Source organism: Haliotis rubra, unplaced genomic scaffold (genome assembly GCF_003918875.1).
Source record: "Haliotis rubra isolate DU_JTF1 unplaced genomic scaffold, ASM391887v1 Scf968, whole genome shotgun sequence".
NCBI classification, from domain to species: domain Eukaryota; kingdom Metazoa; phylum Mollusca; class Gastropoda; order Lepetellida; family Haliotidae; genus Haliotis; species Haliotis rubra.
In genome coordinates, this window is record NW_025767710.1 from 208,523 (window position 1) to 217,729 (window position 9,207).

General features: G+C 38.4%; 1 protein-coding gene across 1 annotated transcript; it reads right to left on the reverse strand.

Moving 5' to 3' along the window:
- Positions 1–802: 802 nt before the first annotated feature.
- LOC124265228 (GS homeobox 1-like) lies at positions 803–4,402 on the reverse strand. Its single transcript, XM_046700023.1, has 2 exons — positions 3,909–4,402; positions 803–1,853 (listed from the first exon to the last, which is right to left on the reverse strand). The coding sequence occupies exons 1-2, from the start codon at positions 4,342–4,344 to the stop codon at positions 1,348–1,350; spliced, it is 942 nt and encodes a 313-aa protein (XP_046555979.1). The 5' UTR covers positions 4,345–4,402; the 3' UTR covers positions 803–1,347.
- Between the last annotated feature and the right edge of the window lie 4,805 nt (positions 4,403–9,207).

A 9,207-nucleotide genomic window follows, 5' to 3' on the forward strand; every position in this document is an offset into this window, starting at 1 on the left:
GAATAATAGGGTACATGTCCTGAAAAAACTGTCAAGATTTCTGAATGTTGTGTATGCCATCTTGCTGGAGCCTCTATATAACTATGTGTAAATATAACTCATGTACCACCGTTGGTGGTTCCTTTGAGTAATAAAGTGTATATATGGAAAGGGTTAACATATATAAACCCTCGAAACCTGAAGTAAAACTCCAAAAATTTAAAAAATTATCATCATATGTCAATACATCACGTGTAAATCTGACCGTGTTAAAACTGTGACTCTAAATAAAATGAAAAATAAAGCGAAACAGGAGATACTATCAGCTATCCCCGATATGTTGACGGCATTAATCAGTTGACATTACTTAACCATGTTTGCTGTGACGGTTTTCCTAATAGGGGAGTATTTTCGTGTTGGACAATGCTGCAGATGACGACAAAGATGTTCCCTCATGAAAGGGGTTGCTGGAAGGGTGGGGATACAGAGAGCTGTAACTCAGGGAGGGGGCTGGCTTGTCAACATGTTTATAGTAAGCCTGACGCCAGGGCTACGGCTGATAATGATGAAACACGTGTCCCTCTGCATTATAATAACCTGCCTAAATTTCAAATTGTTCCCTTTAAAACATATTGGATAGACACAATTCATCGTGTGTCGGGCACCGCAATATGCCCCGGTGACATATGACTGTTGGACACAAATGAATGTTTCGACGTGTCAGTCATAACATAAATTATGCGTCCTCTGCTTAGCATGTCGAGCTTTGACATGGAAAGAAATGGGAAAACAAGTGAGATAAATGTCAAGATTTATTGTAAAACTAAAAGATATATACAGATGGTTTATAACCATTTATTCAACATGTACAAATAGCAGGTCCCCTTGCTTAGCGGGCGACTCGATAACGGGACAGGCACTTGGTGATGCATATCGGCGGCGATCAGGTAGCAGTCATAAATACAACAATGCAACTGTGAAGGCAATTTGTCATACATGCATAGGTTTCAAATTCACGTCAAATATGAACAGTGTCGATTCAAAAAATATGATTCTATATTTCCTGGACAGGTGGCGATATACCAGGATAACCTGACACCATAGCATGTGGCATTTTAATAGTTTGTACATTGTGAAAATATTAAACAACGTTAAAAGGATCTCACAAAATATTCCTTTATCAATGTATCGCATATGCCTTTCAATGAACACAGTTAGTCCTATCAACAGCCTAATTGTATCTCTGACGCCCTGAGAATATATTGCACATATTATTAAATACATATGTAAACAGTAAATGGTAAATATAATATATATCAAGTCATATTGCACAACTCCGGCCCTCGGTTTTGTATTGTCCTACAGTGTTCAGATTGCAAGGTCCTCTCTGTGTTTTTCCGACACCGTCGTGTCAGTCGGCCGCTCCCTCCCCTCCGCGTGAGGTAAACGTGAATCAGTTTCACAGTCGGTCCCTGTCAGACACGAAGGCAAATCCGATTCAGACATGCAAATTTCCTCGTCTTCCTCTTCGCTGCTTGTCTCATCGCGCCCACAAGACACGCCCCTTTCGCCTTTCCCTTCACACGAGCTGTCAATCTTCCGTTTGTCGTGTCGCGAGGAGCACGTGCGCAAGCAGCGGCATTGGTCACGTGAGTCAGACCCGCCTTCTTTCTTGTATTTGACACGCCTATTCTGGAACCAGATCTTCACTTGTTTCTCTGATAGGTTGAGATATGTTGCGATCTCGATACGACGAAGCCGGGAAAGATACATGTTCGATGCAAATTCTCTCTCAAGATCTAAGAGCTGTGTGCTTGTGAACGCTGTACGAATCCGCTTGCTGCTTGGCAGATCGTCCGACGGTCCGTTCACATCTGAAATTCAACGTTGATACGTGAGAACACAATGAATTACACTGCGGTTTTTAATGCAGACACTTGCATTATTGAATACTCTTAGAATATGCATAAATAGTACCACAACATGCAAGGCAAGAATACGAATGTAACTGAGCTGTAAATTCACCTGTAGAGACCATATTTTAATACTACTACGAATACAAAGATGTCGCATAACGTTCTTAAGAATTCAAGAAGTATTTAAGAGAATATAACACCCTCGTGAAGCATATACCGTGTATCGTTAGTTGGAAAATAAAGAGAAAATATTAATAAATCAAGTTTTGTGAAAAAAGGAAATAAACAGCGTTTCGTCATGCTTAAAAGAATTCCTTGCATTTATATACATTGTATTGTGTAAAGTTTGCCGTTTCAGTTAAACAGATAACCAGAATCTTTAAAATCGGATTCGACGTCACGAGATGCATGAATATACGCTTAAGATTTAATTAAAATTGCGGATTCGATAAAACTTTGAACGCGTTGTGTTATTCGTCTTACATTACCCGACTGTGGGCCTTTCCGTTTTATCATTCAACGGCAAGACAAATGCTTTAAATATCGCAATGATGTCTCGGTTCACATTCATTCTAACCCCCTACAGACAAGTGAAGGCAGTACATAATTTATTCCCTTCATTGTTTCAATTCTAGGTCTCATCCACTTTGAAAGACTATAAACATACGGAGGAGGATTGTCAACTTCTTTATTAGAAGGAACACAACCTATTAGAGCATATGTTCAGCTGACGAGGTGAAGAAGAAGCGTGCACTCTAAAACGTCATTTTCCTCATAATAAAGAAGTAGACATTCAGGAATTTCTTCCTTACTCGAATTTAACTGTATTTACATGTTCAAAAAATATTGAATGTCATTCATAAAACTGAATACTAAATTGTCGTTGTTGTCAAACAATAGGCTATCGAAATATGTAAAAGATGAATAAATCATTTCTGTCTATGTATTTGTATTACGATGTGTTATTGCGTTCTTGCAACTGTGAAAAAGAATTTACTCCGGCAAAATCATCATATTTAAATTAATTTTGTTCAAGAAGTATTTCTCTGTTCTCATAGTGTTAAAACGCAAATGTCATGAAATTAGTTCTACCAAATGCCGATATCAAATTTTCTATTAAGTCAAAGTCAAATGGTCACTGTATTTTATTTCAACCATGAAACTACAATAAACCGAATTCGATAGTGATGTGACCTCTGAACTTTGGTGATAAACCCAAGTCTATTACTTTCACAAAGCTTTTGAAGACAGTGGGCGTGGCTAAGGGCGTGGTTCAGTATTGGACAGAAGGGACATTGAACGCACAATATGTTCGACGGGTCAATATATTTTTATATGGTTTATTTTTAAATTCAGTTTCATACTTGCAATATGTTGGCAATTTAATATTATGTTAATTTTTAAATTAGGTTATTCCCGTATCATTTTTGAAAAGAAAACTTGGAAAAGTGATTTCCTAAATAGTGTAGGCCATGTACTATTGATTGCATCGCTCTTCTACTTCAAGGATAGTCTTTTGTTGTCAATAATCTCAACTGTGTTGGCTTAGAGCACAGTATGAATTAGCTGCATCAAAAACAAAGATCCACATCTGTAAATTGTGATTTTAAAGATGGGTATTTGTTTTGAGAAATCAAAACAAATCATTTGAAAGAGAGAAATCATTTGTAAAATTTGCAAAACACTAAATTGGAGGTTTGGAAAACACTTTATAGAGAAAACGAATTTGAATGAAGTTTATTTCAAGTAAACGACTGTTTGTCCCTGCGTAACATATTGCAAGCCTCCTGAAGTTAACACTAAATATTGTCATTCTTCCCAACAAGCGATTAACGATGTTACCTTTTTTAATAGTTCTTTACATGTGAAGAACGCTTCACAACAATGTAAGGCCACGCAGTGATTGACTCAACACTAGGAATTTAGCGGCAAGCTTGGCATATACTCTTGGAATATCCGAATCGTGTAGAACAGAATGGTCAACCAGAATGTAAAAATAATGTCTAAACTTACCGCTGTTTGTACATCGTGGCCGCTTCTGGGAGACAGGTTCGTACTGGGTAGTGACAGCGGAGTGAGGCTGGTGTTGGGAGTATGACGTCACCAAGTCCAGGTGGGGGTACTGATGATTAAACCCTTGGGTCAGGTGTCCCCCGATCATAGTTTTTGGCATAGGCACTAGGGTAGAAGCAGGCTTGAGGGGGGTGGCTGCGGACACTGTTGTGGGTACAGCGGCCGACGGAGAAGGGTGTATACATAGTGGGCAACAGAATCCAAGCATTTCCCCTGGGTGTCGGACGTAGCTGGGGAGGGGTGCGGCCGAGTGTAGGAGGTGGCGGGACAGTAAGGCTTCACTGACCGGGATGGAAGGGTTTACCCCCCTAGATGACTCGGACGATGAGTGACCAGGCTTTACCATCAGAGAATCCACATAGAAAGAGCGAGACATCACTGAAACTGATTTTAAAGCAAATAAACAAACAATTTGCGTGTAATCGCCTCATGAAAACGCGCTTTCCCTCGATTAACGATTTGTAGTGAGTGTGTGATGTGGGCAAGTGTCCCCCGGATATTTATACGCCCCGTGCTCTTTTGTCCCCTTACACACGTGGCCTTACTCGGCAATTAGGCTCCTATAATTGATCTTTCTCCATTCATAGCTCGGCGATTTGATTCGCGAATATATGCATGGCGGTTTTAATGGTCATTTTCCCCGGCCTATCGCTCCCGTATATGGCACTGATCACTTCCCGACTTCCAACGAATCAACTGTGTATGTTCATTACTCCGCCTGACTCGGCAACACTCGGCAAGAGTCGGCTCCCCACCCCCAGACCGACTCGTCAGCTTCTGCAGCCCCTTCCGAACGATGGAGTCCCGCAGACGTCGCGCGTGACGCACGTGCAGAACATAAGCCATACTAACCGAAAGTCTGTAGTAGACTAAACCGAGAAGAATGGCTTTCTATCGAAATCCATTTCTATACAAGACTGACGATCTTTTATTGTGTTTTGTGATCATTACGGGGCTTTCGCTGCGCCATTAGAGGCAGGGAGACTAAGCCAGGTCTTGTTACTCGATAGCAGTGTGTAACAGGAACGACTCTGGCTACATATGGTAGCGTTCAACTCTATCCTTACGTCCAATAAGTGCTTTCCATTTTCCACTCAACCCTCGCCTTAAAAACATAACCCCAACCCCCAAACCACCTACCCATAACCTCTGATTACATCCGTGACATTTACCTGATAGTTTTGCGAAATTCAATATAGTTAGAATATATAACAGAAATCTCTCGTGCACATAATATCAAGCCCAACACATTTTACTGTTTACATATCAATGTTATTTTCAATATTATATATATCAGTGTTTCAAAGACATGTTTCTATTACAAATATCCCTGGACAAAACAAATAACGTCATTTTAACAATATTTAAAAATAACATTCTCATTCCTATTTTTATTTTTGAATTCGTTCAAACTCGTCTTTATATGTAAAGATGAAATATTAATTTGTCTCATTTAAACAATGCTATTTGTACTGATGTCAGCAAGGGGAGTTAACACTAAAACAGCGACTATGGTCTAGTAGTCGTATGTATTGTACTGTGTCAAATACGGCGAAAATACAATACGAATCTCACTATTTGACTACTTTGATCGGCCATCTAGATGTAATAAAACTCCAATGACAGTATCAGGGCTTTCCGATCCAGCATCAGAAATGTCACACAGGGTCTGGAGTAAATTAGTGTCGATGCTTAAGTCACAATACGTTTGTCATAGTACGTTAGTCACAATATTGTCGTCACCATCTTTTCACACTGGTTAGTGACGAGGCATCAGGCGTGGCTTCACATTACTATTTCGGACTATGAATATATGGATTATTAATAAGTGAACACATCCTCCAGTAATCACTTTATGGGGCTAATATTTTTTACGGCCCTTATGAGGAACTAGAGTACGGTTCATTAATTTCCTTTTAGTGCTGCGTTAGTTTAATTTCAATTTCAGCTGCCTTATTTTGAAAATTTTATGGTTTTATAATTCAAATGTTGAAGTTTGCTAAGCACAAAGGCGTTGTGTGAAAACAAAAATTAATCTTATATATGGTAATGATAAAGCAAACGATTTTTTCATGTCAGTTTTATTCACTTTGAAATGACTCAATACATCATATCATTGTCGGTGTTGTGGTCGTTTTAACGTCTTTGTCTTCCATGGACGTAGACATCAATTTGGGATGCAATGTCATTAAACGTGAGCTTTCAAGATGAACAACTTTGTCCATTTTAAAAAAATAGTAGTATAAATAGTGAAAATAATATTTTATATGTTTATAGATATTGAAGGGAGTGCGTGTCTGTATGTATCATCTTATGAACATCATTTGTTTAAACATCTGTCTGACAATGTCAATTTTGAAAGTATGTTTTGATATCTATCACGATCGACTGCTTCTTGTTCGAGTTCCAAGCATCTGTATTAGATGTTCGCATACTGCTTTTCTCTGCAAAAGCGAACATGATCACTGCAGTTTGTTTTTGCCGCACTTAATTAGTGTAAAGTATATCACTCTTAATTATCGAGTCTGGGCTTGACGCACCAGAGTGAAATCATGGCCAACAATGTAAGCAATATGGCACGGTTGGGCACAGTCATATCATTATTCGACTGTAGCAACCCTATTCTCGTTTACCTATTACAGCAAGCACTTGGTTTTGTAAACCAATTCTCCACAGAAATGTTGTCGTGGCCTATGCAATGAGTTTATGGGTATCTATTTTGTTATTCTTTTTTTATTGGTTCCCAAGATTACAATGTCATATGTACAAAAGTGAGGTACAGACAGATGGATGATGTACGGATATTATGTCAATATCATTTTAATACACATATATAAGTCAATAAAAGAGAAATATGATATCAGGTAAATATGGATATATTTTTAATTCATCAAACTACTGGGAAGAGAAGGACCCATTTATGATTGAAACGTTCTATTTTATTATTATTATGGTTTTCCACAAAGAATCTTTCTTTCAGAGTTTTAATAAATAAAGATACGTTCGGATGTGTAGTCTTAATGCTGAATATGTAAATGTGTCTTTTTGCTGCAATGATGATGTGATTTAGTAATATATTATGATGTAGAATACCAAACCAAACCATATGTTTTGATAATAGCAATGGATGAGGGTATAAATTGTTAAGCCAAATTTGTAGGTTTTTCCCAAACGTTTGTGTCTCCTGACATTCCCAGTATATGAGTATCTATTATTTTCCCAGATTTCATGCCCTATTTAATGTAAGTGGAAATTTAAGACATAGTTAGTTTTTATTAAAAGTACAGAGTGTCTACAATTTTCATTATAAACTGAGCTTACAACTTGGAGTTGATCAAACATATATAAACGGCATGAAAAGGTTACTAGACTGAAAACAGTTTTCGAATCTCAACAAACTTAAGGTCCAAAACATAGCTATGATGCCGGTATCATGCATATCCGTCGAATAAATATTCCTCATCTATGCCATTTTAAGCCACCATCAAAGGTGACTGTATACTCATATTTTGCCTGGCATTATATGTTTATTTAAAGATAATTTGTGTTTTCCTTTGGAATTGTGTTCTCGTGACCCTGTACTGAATAATGCTTGTGTTATTACCGATGGGTCATAAGTGTATCTTTACAGCTATCAGCTTCACGGTAGACTACGTTCTACTGCAGACGGAGATATATATCTGGTAAGATAAGATTTATGAAAGCTAAACTTGTCATGCTAAGACACATCGTTCGTCATTGCAGTATGGATTGTGAGAGAGTGAGCGAGTGAGTGAATTTAATTTTACGCTGCTTTTAGCCATATTCCAGCAATATCATCATCATCATCATCATCATCATCATCATGAAAACATTTATATAGCGCCAATTCCAGTCCAAATGTACTGCTCAGTAGCGCTTTCGGAACAACTCAAGAATGAAAAGTTAGACACTGTATGTTTTCTTAAAAAGGTATGTCTTCAGTTTAGATTTGAAAATCTTCAGGTTGTTTATTGTGCTTAGCTCCAGTGGAAGATGAATCCAGAGAGTGGGTCCTGCCACCTGAAATGATCGATCCCCAAACCTGGTGCTGGACCTAAAGTGTGGGACAACAAGAAGACCATGATTTTCAGATCGGAGACTTGGGTGGGGCTGATATCTGGTGATCAGGTCGGATAGATACTTTGGAGCTGGGTTATTGAGACACTTGAAACCAAAAAGGGTTAGTTTGTATTGGATTCTGTCTGATATGGGAAGCCAGTGTAATCTCTGCAGAACAGGAGTTATGTGAGAGTATTTCTAATATCACGACGGGGACAACAGAAATGGGTTTAACACAGTGTAACCCATGTGGGGAATCGAACCTAGGTATTCGATGTGACGAGCGAACGCTTTAACCACCAGGCCACCCCACTGGCCCGTGAATAAATACAAACTCAACTAAAACTACTTAGCTGACTGCAGTTCACCAATGAAACAGTAGCTTAAAGCTGTTTGTATACATACCGACAGAAACTAGTCCATAACATTAACTTAATGTAGCAAATATCTCACTCATATTTATGTATCGGTATGTGACGTCATTAAACTGTTATCGTGACACGATGTACCGAATCTTCTGATAAGCGAAACACAATAAATGTAAAACAATGGTAGATAATTAGAATATTATTTGCATATATTTTTATATTCAGTTTCATTTACGCTAACAAAATGTTAATCCTTTATAGAGATGTTCATGTTTTCAAGCACCCGGTATCTTCACTAATTATCGCCGCGAATAGCTGCAAAAGGTCCGATGCGGCGTTAAATAATATTCACTCACTCACTCACTAATTTAAAGTGATTATAAATGCATTCACATAAGATGTAGTCAGACTCTGCGTTTAGCTGAGAGTGATTTTGATCAGTGAAAATTGTTTTGTCACTCAAGCACGTTAATCCATCAGTAATGACCATATTGTTTGGTGCCTTTGCTATATATATACACCTATAACGAAAGTGCCTAGTAAAAAGCCTATGCGGCATACGTACATTACTAGAACGAGTTGAGACATACGAACCTGTAGATACAGTATATGTAGCTCCACTGACCGACGTTCACTGCTCTATATAACCGCTAGCGGTCATGTGACAGTTTATTGACTGACTGACTGAGTTGGGTTTTACGCCGCTTTTAGCAATATTCCAGCAATATCAAGGCGGGGGACATCAGAAATGGGCTTCACACATTGTGCCCAGGTGGGGAATCGAACCCGGG